This window comes from Nanorana parkeri, unplaced genomic scaffold (assembly GCF_000935625.1).
Source record: "Nanorana parkeri isolate BGI_ZX_2015 unplaced genomic scaffold, ASM93562v1 scaffold749, whole genome shotgun sequence".
Lineage (NCBI taxonomy): Eukaryota > Metazoa > Chordata > Amphibia > Anura > Dicroglossidae > Nanorana > Nanorana parkeri.
This window is the reverse complement of record NW_017307017.1, coordinates 459,722-480,712: the sequence shown is the minus strand read 5'-3', so window position 1 is coordinate 480,712 and position 20,991 is coordinate 459,722. Positions and strand designations below refer to the sequence as shown.

Below are 20,991 nucleotides of genomic sequence, written 5' to 3'. Positions count from 1 at the left end.
AAAAAAAAAAACCATCATCACGTCCCCCCCCCCCCCCCAGTTTTATCATATTTGTGTTTTGTTTTATAGCTTAGGAGCATAGCAATTTCCATGATTTGAGCATTGCATTGCTTTACATGTTGATGTTTGTCATACTCCTCTTTATGTCAGCATGTTGTTTTCAGAACAAATACACATTTTTGATAATATATTGATATATTTGATAATATATTGTAAAGTATATTTCCTAATATGTTAAGGAATTAGGTAAATTAATATAGAAGCATGAAACATTTTTCTTTGGGATAAAACATTTTTTGATAGAGATATAAACCCTTGCCTTACCACTAGTCTTAAATAGGGTTCTAATCCTAGTCTAACCATAACCCTAATTCTAACCCTTGTTCTAACACAAGCCTTAACCCCTGCCCTTTCCTAGCTATGATCCTGACCCTACTTGTATTGCATCCTAGCTATGCCCATAACTCTAGTCTTTTCCTATCGGCTGCAGGAGCCCTTCAGTTTAGTCAAACCAAAGGGCTGCTGTATGGCTATTCACAATAGCCTGTACAGCAGCTGAAGGTTGTTCCCGAGCTGAGCCGTAATGACAGGCGAAGCATGGCGAAATGACCTGGGGACGCTGATCCGTCATTAACCTCCCTGGCGGTATACCCGAGTCTAGCTCCGGGTTAATTTTCAGTACCAAGAGCGGAAACCCCGAGCCAGACTCGGGATTGCACAGAAAAGTGTCACTTACCTTGTCCCTGTGAGCCCGCGGCGTCCTCTGCTGTACGCGGCCGGCATTTGAGTTTTACTTTCGTTTTCAGGCATCACACCGGGGGGCGGAGCCAGCGGGAAATTCAAAAGTGAAAACATTACAGTTACACAGAATACATACAATACAATGTAATCTGCTATAATTACACTTATGTATGCAACTATTTCACTTTAATTTTGTCCCTAGAGCTTTGTCCAATGCCCTGCCTGCACTTTTACTGTTCTTTCTGCCTGGAAACTTGTGAACGTCCATGGCATCCAAAAAGCGTCCCTTTAGGTCAAAAGCTGTTTTAGACCAGGTAGAAAACAGCAATAGTAAAATAGAATCACTTACAGAATTGAGCGGTAGCAATTCGTTGGGAAATTCAACATCAGACACTGAAAGTGATGACAGCGACGATTCAGTGACCAAGCTCAGTGATGTGCGAACTTGGTACTCTATTGACTGTGGTACGGATCACGCAGTGCCCCCCCCAAATTCCCATTTACTGAACCATTTTTTTAGCTATTATATTATAATTTTTTATAATTATTTATTATATTATCATTTCTTATAATTATTTATAATTTATTATGTTATAATGATTTAATTTCGTGTTTCAAACTTTATCATATCTGGGATGTCTACTGGACTCTTGTTTGGACAGATTTAGGTGAGTTATTCCTAAGATTTACTAAGAATTACAGGCCTACAATATAAAACAACAAATGTCCATGAAAAAACAATGTACCTCTTTGGAATGCTAAAATCCTGCATAATCATACCGCCAGGGAGGTTAAATAATAACAACAATAACAACCGTGACGTTACGGCCGGCTCCTCCCAGCAATTTATTGCTTGGGACCTGCAAGAAGACTCTGGCAGGTGCTGGCCAATAGGAAACAGTTTGGCGGAGCTAGCGGTGATGTCACCGCTAGCTCCGCCCAAGTGTTTATATTTTGCCGACATCTGTCAGATTTGACATTATGCAGCAGTTTTAAAAAAAAAATATTTCTTTTTATTATTTTCTTTAAAATATTTGTATTTTTCTTAACTTTTTTCATTTTTGTATTTTTTTAAATTTTTTTAAATACTTTTTAAACTTTTTTTTCTTCATTTATTTGCATTTTTTTCTATTCTGCTCGCTACCTCGGAGGTACCGAGCAGAATAGCCGAGCCGAATGCCACTCGGCGGCATTCGGCTATTCACTCACTGCCTTTCAGCCCCCCCTTGCCTTGCCTGCCATGCCTGTGCTCGGTTCAAAGGTCTGGTTGTTAATTTTTGGCCCCATTCACACGTAGCGACATACCTTTTGCAGCGGCCGGGATAGCGCGACTTTCGGGGTGACGATCCAGCGACAGTAGCGCGAACTATCATTAGCCGGCGACTTTGCGCGATATGGGGCGGCAAAAATGCGCGGGAATCGTGCGATAAATCGTTACGTGTGAATGGGGCCTTAGGGGGGACCCCACTTCTTTTTTCCCCATTTTTGGGGGTGGAGTTCTTCCTTAAAATTCCTACCAGACCTTAAAGGCCTGGTATGACTTTGAGGGGGAACCCGACGCACTTTTTTTTAAAATGGGGTCCCTCTTAAAATTCCACCAGACCTTAAGGGGAACCCCACGCTTTTTCTTTTTAAATTGGGATACTCCTAACATTCCTACCAGACCTAAAGGGTCTGGTATTGTTTGGGAGGGGGAACCGCACGCTTTTTTTTTTCTTTATCAATGTCATTTTTTTCTTTATAAATGTGCCACTTTTTGCTGCAGCAGGTTCCATACATCGGACAGATGCGCCACTTTACAGTCAGTTTAAGGGGAACCCCCCAGGCACGATATTTAAAAGAATTTTCATTTTTATTGTTTCACTTTAAGCAATGTTAAAATCACTGCTCCTTTAAAAACTGTATTTTTTAAAAGTGTTTTTTGCATTGATACATGTCCCCCAGGACAGTACCCGAATCCCCATACCCTTTTTTATGGCCAATAACATGCATATAAGCCTATAAAAAGGGGACAATTGAATTTCCAAGTTTGGGTCCCGTAGACTTTCATTGAGTTTGTATTCAAACTTTTTCCATGTTCTAAAGTTCGAATTCGAACCAAACTCGTGTTTGTTCGGCCCATCACTAGTCTCAGTTCCCATTGAGAGATTTCCCATCAGTTCCTGTCCCTCTAATTTCTGTAATGGAGATGTTAAGTGGAAATCTGGACATGTAAACAGTTATACAAATTTGACAGAGATTCTAATGCTTTTAAACTCTGTACAAAACAAAATGTTTTGGTTGGAGCTGGTCAATATTTCTAGAAACTGAGTTACTTTAACAGTCATTTGGTGAAACTCTCAGAATTTAACAGTTTCATGTCACAGCTGCTTGTTAGCAAGGATGCACAATAGACATGTAAGAATAGTAAGTAATAAAATGCAAGTAGGTGTTCTGTCAAGTCACTATGGAGACTGTTGCCAAGGGAGGCCATGCTACTGTTTCCAAATACAGTCCTGCTCTAAACAATTGAAAATGTTCAGCTGGGTTCTGTAGTATTTTAAGTGACCTGCCACGTGATACCTTCTTAGCAGGATAGTTCTCCTGTGTTTTTCATACATAGCATACTGTCAGGGCCGGATTTCCCACAAGGCCAACCAAGGCCCGGCCTTGGGGCAGCAGGGAGTAGAGGGGCAGCAGTGATGTGGAATTCCTATCTCCCGATGCCCGGGCAGGTAGTTATGTTCTACATTTAGCCCTGCTTTGAGCAAGCAGAGCTAAATGTACAGTAGGGAAGCCGCGGCTTATTATGTGCATGTCATCTCGGCGACGTTGTATGCAGCCTGCAGGTCTGCCATTCTTCATAGGGGGGGGGTTGTTAGCTGGCAGGGAGGAACCTGGCCTTGAGGCAGCAGAGAGAGTAAATCCGGTCCTGCATACAGGAGAACATTTGTACTTTGGTGATGTCTATTTAGCTCATTTAGCTCACAATGGACTATAATACTTTGTCATGCTTGAGGAAGGTACCCTGAGTGGCCCCAAAACGTTGCAATGTGACAAGATGTGTGTGTATCAATAAAATGAGTTACTTTAACAGTCAAATCTGAAGATTTGACCAGATTTGCGGGTGATATATTTTACTACTTTCATACATGGCAGACCCTCATCTATCTTTCAGAAACTCGTGAAGATCGGACAAAGCGTCTCTTCAGACACTACACAGTTGGCTCATATGACTCTTTCACTTCCCACAGGTAATATAATAATTGCATGCAATCAGCACATGTTTGTAGAAAGATTTATGTTCAAAAGAATGAAAACATAAACAATGTAACAATTGCATGTTGTTAGTAGTTAATAGTTGGCAAATTAAAGGTACTTCTGCAGCTACTGCCCTCCAATTATAACAAAAACTAGACAGAGTAGATACTTTTTTAGTATTTTGTTGTTAATATTTATCATACTGATGTCCTTGTAATAGACGTGAGAGCCTTTAGTTGTGTCTATTTGGATTTCTGCATATAAGGCACACTTTGTGGCACTCGGTAAAGACTTCATTAGGAAATACACTCTATTGGGCATATGCTGGTTTAAATGTCAGAGTAGATTTAATGTTTGAAGGAATATGTGAAAGAATGGATTTTTGAATATGGTAAGGAAGGATACTTGTATAGCACTGTGAGAGAACTATTATTAGTTAGCAGTGCTGCTTGCAGCTATATGGCCTTGGGTTGAATTCAACCTAAGCATTTATATCCTATGCTTGTTAGTGTGGTTACAGAACTGCATGGGTCTAATTAACATACCCGATACCAAACTGCAAGAACAATCCAGTAGCTGCCTCTTAAAAGACATCTGTCATGAGAAAAATCCATGGGCTGCCGTTGCTGACCTTCTTCTGAAAATACTAATTTCTTTGCTACCTCTAATTGAGTGCTGAACCAAAAGTAACATGCAGCAAAAGAAGTCAGAACTCCTGATGTGCTCAGTTATTCTGGGTTCATAAAACCGTTGAATCCAGATGATCAGGGTTACAAAAAGGCAAATGCACATTACACACTGGTACCAGCTATGTAGCTGTATAGTGTACATATACAGACACTAATTACTTCCATGGTACACGTGTAAGCTGCTTAATGCATTGGATTGGTATAGAAGAAGGGGGTTACGTATAAAAGTATTATGTGAACATTCCAGGCTTTACTTTAGTGTGACACAGAGTTAAACACTGTGAACTATGAAATATAGTATTTGTGGTCTAAGTGGATAATATTTACTTTATTACCAGTAAAACCAGTAAATATGAGCAGTGTCAGAATGTGCAGTCACCCCTTTTCCTAATTTTTGCAGTGATTATGTCATCCAGGAAAAAGTTGCCCGATTGCAGAAGAGAGAATTGGAAGGATTTGGCTTTGTGTTACGTGGAGCAAAAGGTACTTCTATCATTTTGTTTTGTTTGTTATCTAATGTACAGAAAAAGGGAATTCTGTTCTAGTGTCTTTCTTGACAGCACTGAAGATTTTATTGTGGTAATGTGAGTTAGTGTAAATGTTCTTTAATAGCTTTCCATTACAATGTATGTATCACACTGCCTTGCACAATCAAAACAAAAATAATAAACAAACATTTTAGAAAGCATCATTGAATATGACTGAGTCACACTTCTAACGCTAAAGCTAAACAATATAACTCTTCTTACAGCAGAGACACCAATTGAGGAGTTCACACCTACACCAGCTTTCCCTGCTCTGCAGTATCTGGAGTCTGTGGATGTGGATGGTGTGGCATGGAGAGCAGGCCTTAGGACAGGTGACTTCTTAATTGAGGTGTGTGGAATCAGCAGAATTATAATACTCTATTATTAATTTTAATCAAATGTCTGTAACCTCCATATATCAGTTCTGCATTTCTTCTTTATGTTGCAGTTCTGAAAAGTTAGGTAGATATGTGACGTGTGAGAACCATTTTTACTGATGTCTTTTACTTCCTATTTTATGTTTACATTGAAATTCTTTTGTTTTAGATTCTCAATGATCAACATAAGCAACTGTTCATTAGGCATTTTTTATTTTGGCACCACATCAGTAGAATAGCAGCCAGGGTTCCAGAAACAGGGAATTAGGCCAACCTTATGTTGTACCCACATCCATGATTGTCTTGCATTAGAGCAATTATTACTGCTTTCGGGGTGCACAGTAAGTGGTATTCCCATTGGAACGGGTTATGTGAATGCTCAAAAATGTTTTCATAAATAGGGCTTGATTTACTAAAGACTGTTTGCATGGGGAATTTGTATTTTGCAAGGCAATTTTTCCTTAGCTTAGTGAATGAGGTGAAGCTCTGCTGAGTACCATCGTCATTCAATTATGTGCAAGAAAAAAGGCAGTTTTTTTTCCCCCTTGCTCATGATTGGATATTATTTGCAAAGTAGCTTCTCACCACGTTCACTAAGCTAACGGAAAATTCCTTCGCAATGTCCCCTGAAAAGTGAACAGCCTATTTGACTTTAGGGAAAATTCCCTTACAAAGTGTAAAGTCCCCTGCAACGGGAACGGCCTATTGCCTTTAGTAAATCAACGCCTTAGCAACTACCCCAACAAATATGAACTAGAATAATTATATGAATTGTATTGCTGTGCAAGATTTTTAAAGTTTGCTGTGTATAAGATTTTAGGTACTATGGAGTATGTAGATATATAATCTTTTTCTATGGCGTAAGCACTATGACATTGCTTTTAAATGCTTTGTTCTCCAGGTGAATGGTGTCAATGTAGTAAAGGTTGGTCATAAGCAAGTGGTAAATCTGATTCGTCAGGGAGGTGGCATCCTGAGTATGAAGGTTGTATCTGTGAGTCGTAAACCAGAAAGTGAAGAGGCCATGCGTAGAAGGGGTAGGTGTACATTCCAAGATCTTATTTGTGACCACCTAGTTTTGAAAAGAAAAAGTGTTATGACCGCACTTAAACTAGAAACAAAACTGTGCTTTTTCTTCTGGAGCTGGGTAGATTTAGGTTATTTGTAACAAAATGCAAATCCAAATGCAAATATATTGATCTTGCATGGGAAAATTGGATTTCTTGTCAACGGACTGGAAATGAGTTTCAGGGCTGCAAAGCGTGCTCTTTACAACAATGTTCTCAGATTAGCTTGTAGCCACAGCAGGTCTTTATTGTTTTACATATGCTCTGGAGGGTCATGCTGTGAACTTGGTGAAACATGGGAAAAGGATTTTGTTCAGTTAAAAACAATTAAAGATACATGAACCCATGGAAAAAAAATGCACAGAAAGTCATTTGCCTAGATTATACATTTTCTGTTGATTTCACCTTGAAAAATGGGTGCCTTGTTCACACGGTATGGCCTATTCATAGGTTAGCCTCTGACATCAATGATTTACTTGCATATCTCAGTCTGCTGTTCTACTATAAGCAAAAATGAAAATACTTGTTGTTGGATTTGTACTGTAAATAAGGGTGTGTGAATATCTTATGTTTCAAGCTGACAATGCCATACTTCACAACACTATAGAATTCCTCCCAACTCTTTGAGATGAGAATGAGGGACACCTTCCAGCATATTGTATTTAGGCAATGGACACACCCCTGCCACATGCCAGTTATTCAGACCATTAAGTATAAAATGATTGGTTAAACTCAGAATTCCTTATTTTAACATTAATTCTTTATACTGGTTTTTTTTTTAAATAGCAAACAAGATAATTAAGAGATAAGATAAAGGTTTTAGTGCAGAAAAACAACTTTGCTAGTTAAATAGAACATTTTCATAGATATATTTGTATATTAGACCAAAAAGAGGGACAGTTGAGGAGGACAGAGGGATCAGACAGGCACAGTCTCTCCAAATGAGAGACAGTTGGGAACTATGCTTTAGTGAATTATGTTTTCATACATATATGCCCTGTAAGAATAACCTGATTATTTTACCTTCTCTCATTATGCCCAAGACCATACTCTACAGAAGTAATGATATTCATATCTTGCACTGCCAAGCACTAAAAAGCAGATGTAGTTTAAAAGAGATCTATAGCCAAACCTTTATTTGGGTCACAGGGGAATATTTACTAATGTACTCCTGTGACCCAAACTCAGCATATAGCACATAGTGCCTGCTATATGCTGATAGCGCAGAGCCGCGCTGCAGCCAGAAAAGATCCTGACAATATTGTTGGGATCCACCCCGCTACCTGATTGACAGCTAGTTCTGCCTCTCTAGTCTGTGCCTCCAGTAAGCGCAGAAGGAACAGATAGGGGAGTGGGGAATCCCTGTGCAGCCTTGAGCTGAGCTAACAATGGTTTGCGATTGGTTAGTTCTGTGAAGATCTGTAAAGCCGGAAGCCGACACCTCCTTAAAGCTCCACCTGTGCTATAACCAAACACTCACAGATACATAGTTGGCCACAGTTCATAAAAGAATAATTTTAATCTCTATATTCACCATTCCTAAAAGTGAATTCAGCCTCTTGCTAACTGGATTGAAGTGATGACATAAATAGCATCTTTTTTAAAGCATATCTAACCCACTCCCCCCAAAAAATATTATATTGCCACTTACCAGTGCTTAGATCGGATGGCTGCATTAGTTTTCTTTTTTCAGGCTTTTTCCCCTTAGCATTCACCTGGTTTATCCTATACATTCCATACTTCTTGCCCTAGGGTGGCCACACTCACTTCACTGGATGTGGCCCAGGCTGGACTTCATGGTGAATGGGGATATCAGTAGGTTACAGAAAAAAAGAGAATATTGTTTTTTTGCATTCAGTTCATCTTAGAAGTAGCAGGGACACCACATTTCTGGAAAGATCAACAGTTATTTTCTGTACTTGTTAAAAATGTTCTTAGCCTGAAAAATGAAAACAAATACATAAACTGCTTCTAAGGGCTGTTAAGCTAGGTTTAGTTGGAAGGCAGTACTTTACAATCCAACCTTCTGCAAACTCACGGTTTACACTGTGCTAAAGAATCCTGTCTATTGGTACTGGAATTTTGATGTTCAATTTAAAATGACCTACATCGATTTAAAAAAAACCTAGGCATAGTTAATGAAAACTGTCATATCAGTATACTCCTTCATAGCTGTTTAAAGAGAGTTGGTTTGGTAATGTCATCCTTAAATATATTTATTAGAAAATGTGGGTTATTGGTAATTCTTAATCCATTTTACAATGCTTGTGAATTACATTCCCTACATTAATTAGTTCTGACAATTATCTCTGATTATTCTGAATGAGTGAAGTTATTTCCTTTCATGTTTAAAGATCAACTGAAGAGTCTTAATCTTATACATCTAATTAAAATGCTGTGTTACTACTTTCTAATATTGAAACAGTATAGAAACGCCATCACTTGGAGTTGCAGAGTCTTTACAAGTGCCAGAGTCTTTACAAGTGTGTATATGCAAATATAAGTAGTCAATGACGTACTAGCAGAGTTGACCATTCTTTTTATTGTATTTAAACATACAATACACAACAGAATTGATATCATCCTACTTGTATCATTCTTATTTTCTTACACAGAGTTTTTTTTATTTAGAATTTAAGTTTTCTAATTAATGACACCTTCAGCCTTATATTTCCAGTTCTTAAATCCATGGCAACCATAAGAAAGAATCTTTAGCTCTGAATGCAGTAAACTGAAATCTGGTTGGTTGCTAAGATTTATTGTACTTTGCACTTAGTCATTGCTCTGTTTGCTCAATTTGAAATAGCCAATAGCAGGCCGGCTATTGCTCCTGGCTGCTTCCATTCACCTGACGCCTGCGGCACCTAGCTGGCTGGTGAATGGGGCTGCGGGAGAAAGCGGGGCGTTGCGGGGATGGTTGCTTGAGAGTTACTATGGGTTACTTTGGGTGCCGTATAACTGGGAGTTTAATATAGTAAGTAAAGTTTTTAAAAAAAATCAGTATTCTCACACATGTAGCAAGTACAAATTTCCATGCGCTCATGTTGCAGTGAAGGAAACTTATACATGTAATAGTAAGTGATTAATTATAAGGACTCATCATCTAAGTAGAGGGATACACAAGTCATGCGTCCTTGAGGCAGCTGTTGTATAACAACCTTTTCATTATTGTGGATTTATAAGGCTCCTCCAGCAGCCTGATTTGTTTGCACCAAATGCGGCTGTATTTCTGTAATATCCTTCGTTACTAGGCAACTTAAAAAGTTTACCTATTATGAATAATGTATTTTGCTTGTTTTTACTGGCTTCAACATTTTGCACTCCAAAGTCCTTTTTCTTTGGATTGTCTTTTTTTCATTCTATTCACCTCATGGAAATTGTGAGATGCATGTAATTATACATGCAAATTTATTATAACACAGTGGTTACAGTATTTGAGTGGACCCTGAAGGTCTATTTTGAAAGCACTGATTTTCTACTATATGCATTTTTCTAAAAGTCAATCCATCCACCACCAACATTAGTGTCCCCTCCTGCACCATCATGTGAATTCAGTTTACAAGTCTAATTGATAAGGTACAGGAGCAGCTTCCATGGGATAAGCTCTCTACAGCCAACCCTTCTTCATTTATTACCCAAAGAAAATGTACCCGTGTGTATTCACATTTTTAACAACAATTGCATTTCACTTTAAAGTTATAGGCAGTGACATTATGGAGAGTATCTTATGTATCCTGGAAGTTCCTGGGGATACATTTCTTCTCAGTAGTTTGAATTCTTGTCTCCTCTAATAAGGCCATGACAATGGTTTAACTCTGGAGATGGACTACCAAATTATTCATTTATTCTACGTTATTCAAACTGGGGAGTGTGACGGCATTATTTTTTTTTTGTAATTGCCAAAGACGAAGTTGCGAATCACTGACCTGGAAGTATGGAAATAAGGAATTCTAACACTTTTCTAGCAGTAATTTAAAGCAGAAGTAAACCCACTGATTTAAAGTAGTATTGAACTCTCAAACTTTTGTTCAATATTGAATCCAGATCAAACAAATATTAATTGCCCATCAAACCATTGCTTTACATTATTCCAGAAACAGTTTCAGTCATCATGTTTCTGAACAGCTGTGTCCAAGTCTCTCAGCTTCCCTGAACTCCCTGTCTAGTACAAGATCACAAAGGACAGAGCAGACTCCAGCAACTGTTCATTTACTAACTTGGAGGAGGGAGGAGAGGGAGCCAGGAGAGTAGCTTGATTTGCTGTGTCTGTGTTTGTTTAGACCATAATAGAAGTCACCAGCGTTCGATGATACGTGCAAGACGTAAAGCACTTTTTAATAAATTGTCACATGCATCATACAGCCAACGTTTCGGGGCTACGCAGGGTCCCTTTTTCTGGGCGACATAGTTTTTGCTGAGCATGTTCGGCCGACCCGAAGCCACTCAAAGCAAGCCGATGTACGGCTGATTTCAGCCGATGTACGGCTGAAATTAGCCGTACCAGCCTGAAGTGAATAGCCGAACAGTGTTCGTGAATTCGTGAATAGACCCCTATGTCCTCCAGAAGAAGGGACCCTGCGTGGCCCGAAAACGTTGGCTGTATGACGCATGTGACAATTTAATCAAAAGTGCTTTACTTCTTGCACGTATCATCGAGTGCTGGTGAATTCTATTATAGACTGTATCTGACACGGCGCCATCCGTGTTGTCACTTCAAGCACCAACCTATCATCAAGGTCTGTACGCTGTATGGAATGCAAGTGATTTCATATTATTGTGTGTTTGTGTAGACACACACACAGCTTACTAGCACACAGAAGGGCAACTGCATACCACTCTGCTTGGGAAAGGAGGCACTTTAAATCAGGAAGTCAGGACCAGTGCTCAGGGGAGCAGCTGATTCTGCAGGAAACTAAAACGTTTAAACATCAAGGAGCAGCATCCATTGTAAGTGATTTCATCAGCATTTGAAATAGCTTAAAATCCTTTTGACTTTAATATCACTTTAACTATTTTCCAAAACAGTTACATTATGTCAGCTTTCACCCTGCCCTCAAATGACTGGTATCATAGTTGGTCACATGTCCAGCATTATGGCAACTGCAGATCTAAAAGGATGCTAGGATGGTGCAGTCTTTAGCTGGAAAGGATAAAAGAGTTTAGTTCTGGGTATGTAATTTAAAGGTTCATAAGCCTGGCACAGTATGGCAACTAGCATTTGCAGCCTCCTTACCTTTCCTCATGAAAGCATGCCAGGGTCACTTTAAGAGAATCATTGGCTGAAGATAATGAAAACATTAGTGTAGTAAGGTGAGTTATTGCTGAGCTTTCTGGGTTACCAATGGGCTGGATAATAACTATTTCAGAATATCACATAGCAAATTTTGTTACTAATAATGTTTTGGTGGGCATCCTTTTGTAGGTGTATGTAGAATAAATGGCCCCTCTTGCCTATGTAAAAAAATAGACTTTCATTTACACACAAATCATTTGTGCTAATAATTTCTGCTAATCATAGTATCTGGTCAAACTCTAAAGCTAGCCATGATCCTTAAACTTTTTCTCATTCAGGCCCAAGGGCTAAAGGAGAAAAATCTCTTGACTTCCCCATCCATGCTAAAGAGAGTGGATGGAGGAATCTCCCCTGTTGGCTATTGTATTCTTACAGCTGGCACCCACGGGCAACAATTTTCTGTTCAGCTCCTTTGCCAAAAGTTAATTGATGCTAGTTGGTGTTAGCAGGGCGGAGCAAATTTTGGCCCATTTAGCACGCAATGGTAACTGTATGGCCAGCTTTAGACAATGAAGGTCCTTGCTTGTGCATACAGACTTTTTAGCCAATGTTTTAGAAAAATACAACATGGCCAGTAGCATGAATGCTGAATATTTGTAGCTAGGTTTTACTGTGTTGCAATCTGTAATTCTGCTGTAAAGAAATAAAGTGCATGCATTTCCACATTTTTCTCAATTCTAAATCTGAGGTTAACCATAGGGGTCCAATTATTCCTCCTACTCACGTAATTGCTGCTCTTCAACAGACCTGTCTGTCCATGTGCAACAAGCTCAGAGGTCTGCTCTTTCCATTGCATTCCATGGTTATTTGTGCGTCCTTTATTCACGGTGAAAGATCTAAACTAAATCAGATCCATGGGTATAGATTGGTTGTGAATCCATTCTCTAATTATTTTTTTGTACTGATAGTTATTATGTTTTATGCACATAATCTTTAGGAATACATTTGATATCTCATTTTTTATTACTAAAGAGAGGCCTTTGGATAATATACAAGAACATATTCATTCATACAGAAAAGGATAAGGAGAGCTAGTATGCTTAGCTGTGTCACTTGAGGTGTTAAAAAGATAACACTGCAGCTTGCCTCCTTTGTTTTGTGATGACTAGCAAGAATTAGCTGGTTAATATCTATGTACCTCTTTTGTATACAGATGTTCCATGTGGATTCTATTGTGTGTTTGACGCAGTGGTAAATAGAAGTGAAATGTTGATTCATATTTTAGAAATGTTATACTATACCGCAAATCAGCAGGCTTAAAGGAAACCTGCAACAAACCTGGGCAATGCTTACAAAATAGGGTAATCTTTAAGGGCACGGCTAAGGCACAATTACTATTTCTAGATGTTTCCTATAACACAGCAAATTTTCACTTTTTAATGTTCAGTTCCCATTTATTGTAACATTGCACTGGACGGTCCTTGTCCAGCCTCATTATAGTCCATTGAAGTGTCATGTGGGTTTGCTCTTTGTCATTATGGTTGAGTCTAGTCTTGCTTCTAGTCTTGACCATTTTATGTTAAGCAAACAATGGGTTCCCTTTGTTGAAGATCTATCTTTATTGTCCTACACTAACCATATAGATTTAAATATGTGACTTTCTAGGACAGATTGGAATCCAACTAGAAGGTTTGTGGGAACTTTAGACAGTTTTTAGTAGTGATATTGGATACGTGAGGAGTAGTATGTCTCAGTCTGTCAAATGCTTTTGCTTTCTGTTTCTTACAGTGGACCTGTCCATATGTAGAAGACATTATACTGTAGCCTAGTCATGTGATAACTTGTTCAGCATAGTTATCAGATAAGATATCAGCTTAAATCCATTCAGTTCATCCATTTTTCTAAATCAGTGTCACACTTCCCTGTGTGAGGATCCGGCGCCGGGTTTTACCTCCTGTCTGAGCTGCTTGGCTTCCTGCCAATCCACTCTGAACCTCTCCATTAAAAGTCCAGCTCACTTGTTCCGTGCCGTTCGAGCAACGTGTCTTTTCACCCAGTCGGACTTCCTGTTTATTTCTTGCCTCTGTAATCCCTGCGGTTGCCCACCACCTACCTTGTCTCCTGTGAGTCTGGATTCCCTCTTCCTCACAGCGAGATCCTGTACGTCCTGCATTGGATTGATCATCAGCTTCTTCAAGTGAGTCCTTGCACCTGTGCCTACTCGTGTGGCTGTGTATATGCTTCAACCCTGTCTGCTGATGCATCCAGCCCCTCGGTGCTGCCACTAATCTTTATGTCTGTGTGGGCATGCTAGAGGGCCGCAACCTGGAAGGTGTCCAGCAGCCAATCATCCTCACCATTAGAGGCTCTGTCGAACACCTGGCCCTTCTTAGAACCTGCGCCTCTAGTGCGTTCCTGTTAACGCACAGACACCATTTTTTGCACGTTACTTTTTGTCATTTTGTGTGCCCCGGTCGCAGACCGTGACAATCAGGTATTAATGATTATTCCTAAGAGCCAATATGCTGAAGCACATGTATATGAATGAATATGTTTCATGTTTTTTAACTTTGCAATAATTTTTACAAACAATATATGATGCTGCTGAGGTTTAATCATTTTTAGGTTCCTCTAACTTTTCTAGTCATATAGTGACATAAAATTCTTAACTCCAGGTGTTGTATATGATCAAAGTTAGGTAATTGTCAGAGCATGGTCAAAACTGAAAATAGGATTTCTGTACTCACCGTAAAATCCTTTTCTCTCCGTTCATTGAAGGACACAGGGAACAGATCTAGGATCATGTACTGTAGGGTAATATCGCCACCTGCAGTACATGATCCTATATATGCTCCCTGTGTCCTTCAATGAACGGAAGTGAAAGTATAATTTATATCAGGAGAGTTGGTCAATGAACATATGCACAGTAGACATTACATCAAAGCACATTTCTCTTCCGTTCATTGAAGGACACAGGGAACAGATCTACGATCATGTACTGTAGGGTAATATCGCCACCTGCAGTACATGATCCTAGATCTGTTCCCTGTGTCCTTCAATGAACGGAGAGAAAAGGATTTTACGGTGAGTACAAAAATCCTATTTTTCTACATAATTGCTTGTTTTTCCTGCTTTATTAGGCCTTATTTACGCAGATGTGCATAGTCATACAGTGTGCATGTGCATGCAGAAACCTGCACCCGGAAGTGGCAGTTGGTGCATGCAGCCACCTGCACAACTCAATGACAGAATGCGGCTGCATGCTTGTAAATGCCGACCAACTTGTACATCTGTACAGGTACAAATGTATTCCCCTGGATTAAAATAGTCTGCGCATTGCGTTGTACAGGTCCTGCATAGATATTAACTCTGTATGGCTCTGCACGCCCATGTGAATGAGGCCTTTTGCTTGTTTATGTCTTATTTTGGTGCTTTTATATATTTATTTACTTGATTATTCGCCTTGTTTAACAATTAATTACCTGTGCATTTATTCCTGTGTTACACTGGACGACTTGGCATATCACTATAAAACTGAGCTGAATTCTGTGGTGATGCTAATAGACAAGCATAATTGATTAATTGGCTTTGTGAAATCTGGTTATAAATGCAGCTGAGGCTAGTGTGCTTTATGGGTCAGGGCTGATTATTATTTCCACTGCAGCACCACTATACAGGTACATACTGTATTTAGAATCTGTGGATGAGTAACAGTGACTTTTTGTAGGACCTCCCTTTGATTATATTATTATATAATTATATCAAAAATGAAATCAGCAAGTGTTACTGTAGTCAGGGTCCTCTCTACTTTATATGCAGAGCTACCACTGAAGTATGCCTTCCACCAGAAGAGATCTTGCACTGAGAGAGAAGAGATGGCTCCATGTTACTTGAGTTGCAGAAGTGTAATATGTAAAATCATTTAAAACTTCTGCTTATGTGATAGGCCCTCTGAACTTCCTATTTCAGGGGAGAGCTTAGTGCTTTATGGTAAATATAATCCTTCTGCTGTTGAACATTTCCAAATTGGTTGCCTTTGATTCCAAAGCAGTGTCTCAGAAGCCATATGTGACTCTCAGCTTCCTATTTTTTTTCTCACAGCAGTCTTTCTGAAGGTGCCCAGCTTTGAATTTTGTGTCTATCAATATACAGTAACTGCTGTAAAATTCACTTGCTGGGAATATTTAAGCAATCAACATTTCCCTGATGAATGCAGATTTATAAGAGGTGTTAAAACATTATGAAAGCTATATAATTACATAGTTACATTTGTTAAAAAAAAGCTGTTTCATTAAATTCAACCTACAGAAAAATAGAAAAAAGCCTAGCATTTTCCGAGGCCCTTGCTGATTCAACGAAATCAGAAGAACATTTTATAAAGCATGATTTAACAGAGGAAGTTGGACAAATTCCTGGATCAAAATTCTGTCAGAATATGCAAAATGTCCCAATTACGCAAGATATCACAAGTAAATCTGTATATTTGCCTGGCATAACACAGATGCACAGGTTTCTATTAGCTTGATGAAACAGATGAAACATCAGGATTTTGGAGTTTAAGATAGAATATCGAAATTGTAATCGTAATAGCTACAGAATTATTATAATGGGCCACAGTTTTATGAGGTACAGTGTCCTCATAAACACATAGCAGTTGAAAAGCAGAAGAAAAATACATCCGATTTTACAATGACTCTGGATAGCATGCTGTTTGTATGTTTTACTTACTTTATATAACTTTACATTTGCTATGTAGTGTCCCATTAATTTAATATATCCAGCTTGTAATTGAGATGAGTCAGCAACAAATTGCATTGTACTAGAAAACCTAACTTGTCTTATCTATTGCTCTTTTTAACATGTTGGCTTTATTTTTAGCTTTTTATACTGGTTGGCCATAGGAATAAATTGTGTAATGCATTTCCCTAAATTATTTAAAATACTGCTAGTATGTTCTTCTTTTTTTTTTTTTGCTGTCAGTATTTTTATCTTTCTGGTAAGGTATTTTATTTTATAGCATAGATTAAACAAGATCAAACCAAGATGGTATGATCATTATTAGCCAGGTTTTCATAATATGAACTTCTGTAATAAGCTTTTCATTATTAGAGATTCATAAGTCCAGAGAATAAACATCTATTTTCCGGGCCTTAAATAAACTTTATTTAGTGCTGCCCATAATACTTTACCAGTACAGATGAGGTTCATCTTCATTTAGTTGAATATGAGTTCAATCCTAACCCGGGCAGTTTGCAGTTCAGCAAACAGGCGAAGGAGCTGGCCAGATTTGTCCAGTTGGCCCGCCCACCCGCCTGAACCTTCAAGCTGAAGCAGTGGAAGTCTGTCATTTAGCACTGCCATTTGTTACTGCCATCTCAGATTCCTGACAGATTATTTTGCAAATTGTAAACGAGCTGGCAGAGATTCCAAGTTACATCATTGACCAGATAAGGTCATGATCATATTTAGTCAATTGTCACCTAGGTTCCTGGTGCTTTTGATTTCATTCCACCAGTGCTAGGGACCTGTCATTTGCGACAGGAGTAGCGTCAGGTCACAATCGTAGCAGCAAGTCGCATCATGGGACATTTTTTAGGAGGGACTTTTTTCATTTATTTTCACTCTTAGGGTTTTAGGTTTTAGGTACACTCCTGTCCTGGAGATTAAACTTGGAGATAGAGAGGGAGAACAGCCGTGCATAACAGTTGTGCTCCAATACTTCCCACCTTCTTTTGACACTAATCTGGTGATTTTAGAAAGTGTGTGACATTGGAACAGTCACTGCAGGCTCCTTGCTGCCTCTCACATATAGAAATGTGAGTTCTTCACTCTATTTTCTGGGAACCTACATGTTTTTAGAAATTTTAATGAAATAAAGTCATTTACCTTGGAGAACATCATATTGCTGCTGTTTTAGTTAGATGGAAATATTGAATACAACCTAGATGCAGCTATAACGTTATACATATTAACAAATGTATTATTAATTTAGCCTGATATACCTGATACATACTGCCAGATTTCAAACAGGATTACCTTGGTTGGTAGCAAGGTGATATTTTAAAATTATTTCAAAATTAAAGCTCCATATCTTTTAAAGGTTATCCCATGCTTTACTGGCACCTCCTAAGGAGAGGCCCTGATAGAGTTATGAATTTAAAATGATTATTAGGAAGAAATAAAATAAAACAGAACACTTATACTATGGAATTTTAAATATATCTAGTCATTTTTTGGAATTTGAGTGAATAAGAGTAGAGTTATGATTGCTTTATGCGCTTAGTGAGATGGTAAAATCACCAAGGAAGTGATTAAAATAGATATGTTTGTCATCATTCATCCCAAAAAAATCATATTTGTGCCTATTGTCATAAAAAAATTTTAATCACACTCATGATCCAGTCAGGGAAAGTTAATTCAAATATACAGGAACAGTGTTAATTCAGAAACTGGATAAGCATTTTAACTATACAGTGTGTAAGGAAGACCAAATGTTCAATTTGTGTGCTTCCACCGCGAGGGGTCATTAGATCCTGTGTGCTCCTTACTGAACACCAGCCGATGTCCCCGCATCCAAAATTTTTACAGACCAGGTGTAAAGTCTCAATTAGCACCTAGGACAGATATATGTAATGCAGGCTTCAAAAAACATAAAAAAGGTCATTTATAACTTCCTGTGCAGCGCACACAGGTTTTAAGGATGGTGGTGCAAAGGCACATGCTGTTTGACTTCACACATTCTAGTTTCATGATGAAATATTGGGAAGTTATTAATATTTTGTTGTTTTTATGTTATTGCTGGTTCTGATAGGTGTAGAGTGTCAGACTTTGGGCTCCACGCATAGCAGAACCACAGCTGAAATCATTACTCTCGTTTTTGGATCCATAACGCATAAATGGAAAAAGTTATGAGGTTTTGAAGAGTTACTTAGATAATAGGAAGTGGCCAGTCACTTTCAGGAGGAGACTGTGAGAATATGTTGGTACGAACTTTCAAAGTAATATTGCCTGGATTAGCTAACCTGTAGTGGCTAATAAGAGCAGTGTGTGTGTGTGTGTGTGTGTGTGTGTGCGTGTGTGTGTGTGTGTGTGTGTGTGTAGCCTGTGAAGCCTTTATGCCAGTCTGCTTGACAGCAGAGTGTGCTGATTAGAGATGTCAGGAGCAAGGTTCCTCACAAGCCTTTAATTTGTGGGTGGTGGCAGCGTACAAATTAGCCTGTTGTTGTATTCACTTTCACTACCTTGTGTCCTTGATTGGGGTAACTTTGTGATTCTCACGATAATCGACCAGCATACTGGTCGATTTTGAAGGACAATTGCCAAATGGCAATAACTTGCAATAACTTGCACATGGCGCACTTGGTCCTAGGAAGTAATAAAAAGTCACCAGTACACAAAGAAAGGTCGTGTGGGAGAATGGGCATCTAATGCATAACCATTTATTATCATCAAAAATGTAAGCATAGGTGCATACATATTTGTGGACATTGCAGAAACTGCCCCCTAATCCCAAATGCCCCCAAACTGTCAGTATTCCGTTCAGTGTATTATATGCCTTTCTGGCATCCATCAGGAAGACAAGGGCTAGATGACAACTATCTCTACTTTCTTGTTCTTGGATATACAGAAACTCCAAATATGTTATTACAATCAGTGGCTGCCTTGTATTCTTCAATGATGCATGACCAGGCATAACACTGGATTGATTGCTATTTAATCGTGTTCAGCTAATTTTCCTATGCACTCATCCCACCCTTATAGCCCAAGTCTGTAAAGAAACTGCACGATAAGATAAAAGTATGTGTATAGTTCAAAACCTTTTTTAGTTTTAGATAGTGTGGTGAGGTTTTTATGGCTGTCTGTGACTCTGCTGCTTCACAGAAAATAAAGTGAAATCCCAGATTTGTATTGTTATCACCAGAACAAGAGGTAGAGTAAATTTTCCAAAAGGGATACTGGTTCTGGTGTACAAGGGGAATTCCTCATGCATTGTAGAGATTTACTTCTTCTTCCTGTTGTGTCTCTGACACAGAAAGTGAAGGAAAATCTTCCCAAATGGAACACAAACAGCAAAAAATAATCTGACAGAGGTTTTTTGACCCTTCCTATGATTGAATAAATTCAGTCTATGATTTAGACATATATTTTTTTTAATTGATCATTTAATATGAAAGAAAATTAGTTATTTGTGGAAGCCAGTAAAGTAAGTGAAATAATAATTAAAATTTGGTGACTGATCTCTACTTTCTTGCTTATTAAGATTTGTAAATACGCCTGGACTTTTTAAATTCCTCTTTTTGTGTCTATTATTTTCATGAACTTTACTTAACTTTTTGCTACTGAAATGGAATAGTGAGTTAAATGCTGGTAGATAGAGGTGCCTGCATGTCCATTTAGTGGCCCAAAACCCTGGGTTTAGGGCTTGGAGCAAGTTGACAATAACTAAATATAGGTGTGTGCACTTGACTGATGATGCTAGTTTATTATCTTGACAGCTTATTCAGGTACATTTTAGCCTAAAGGTGCCCATACACTGCACGATTCTCGTACAAGAATCGCGGGAAATGCAGTGTGAATGGAGACGTGCGACCGTTTCTACTGTACAGGAGCATGCTAGAAAACCAGCCGAAAATCGTACGATTTTCGGCTGGATGGAACGGTGCTCGGCAGACAAATGCCGAACGGGCCGGTGTGCGCACGCGCACACTGCCCATTCAGCATTGCAGTCATCGGAAGCCCGCCCCTCAGGGGGGCGGGCTTGCGATGATCGCAAGTACGATCTGCCTGTCCAAGATCGTACGTTTTTTTAATTACTTTACAACCATCGCAAGACAAAGGTCTTGCGATGGTTGTAAAGTGTATGGCCACCTTAACTTTAAAGATAAGATGATCCATCCAGATTTTTTTTTTAATGTTTACTGCATAACCCCTGCCTATTGTTATTGGATGAATAGTCATTTAGGCAGATTTAATTTTTATTAAATTTTCCACCAAAATAAGATCAGTGCCTTTTAGTTTTCCGAAAACCTGTTATAAAATGTCTGTCTATTAAAAAACCCCCCATTAAATAAAGTATGTGAAATATGTTTTTATAAATAAATATATTCAGTATATATA

At 38.7% G+C, this 20,991-nt stretch overlaps 1 protein-coding gene across 3 annotated transcripts in view; it reads left to right on the top strand.

Annotated features, from left to right (window-relative positions):
- Positions 1 to 20,991, top strand: part of SHANK3 (SH3 and multiple ankyrin repeat domains 3) — a 281,977-nt gene that overhangs the window by 232,507 nt on the left and 28,479 nt on the right. For all 3 annotated transcript variants that reach the window (XM_018564419.1, XM_018564418.1, XM_018564420.1), the window contains 4 exons: positions 3,899 to 3,974; positions 5,071 to 5,153; positions 5,422 to 5,546; positions 6,476 to 6,611. In XM_018564419.1, coding sequence (XP_018419921.1) covers positions 3,899 to 3,974; positions 5,071 to 5,153; positions 5,422 to 5,546; positions 6,476 to 6,611 — 420 coding nt within the window. The remainder of the gene's footprint in view (positions 1 to 3,898; positions 3,975 to 5,070; positions 5,154 to 5,421; positions 5,547 to 6,475; positions 6,612 to 20,991) is intronic.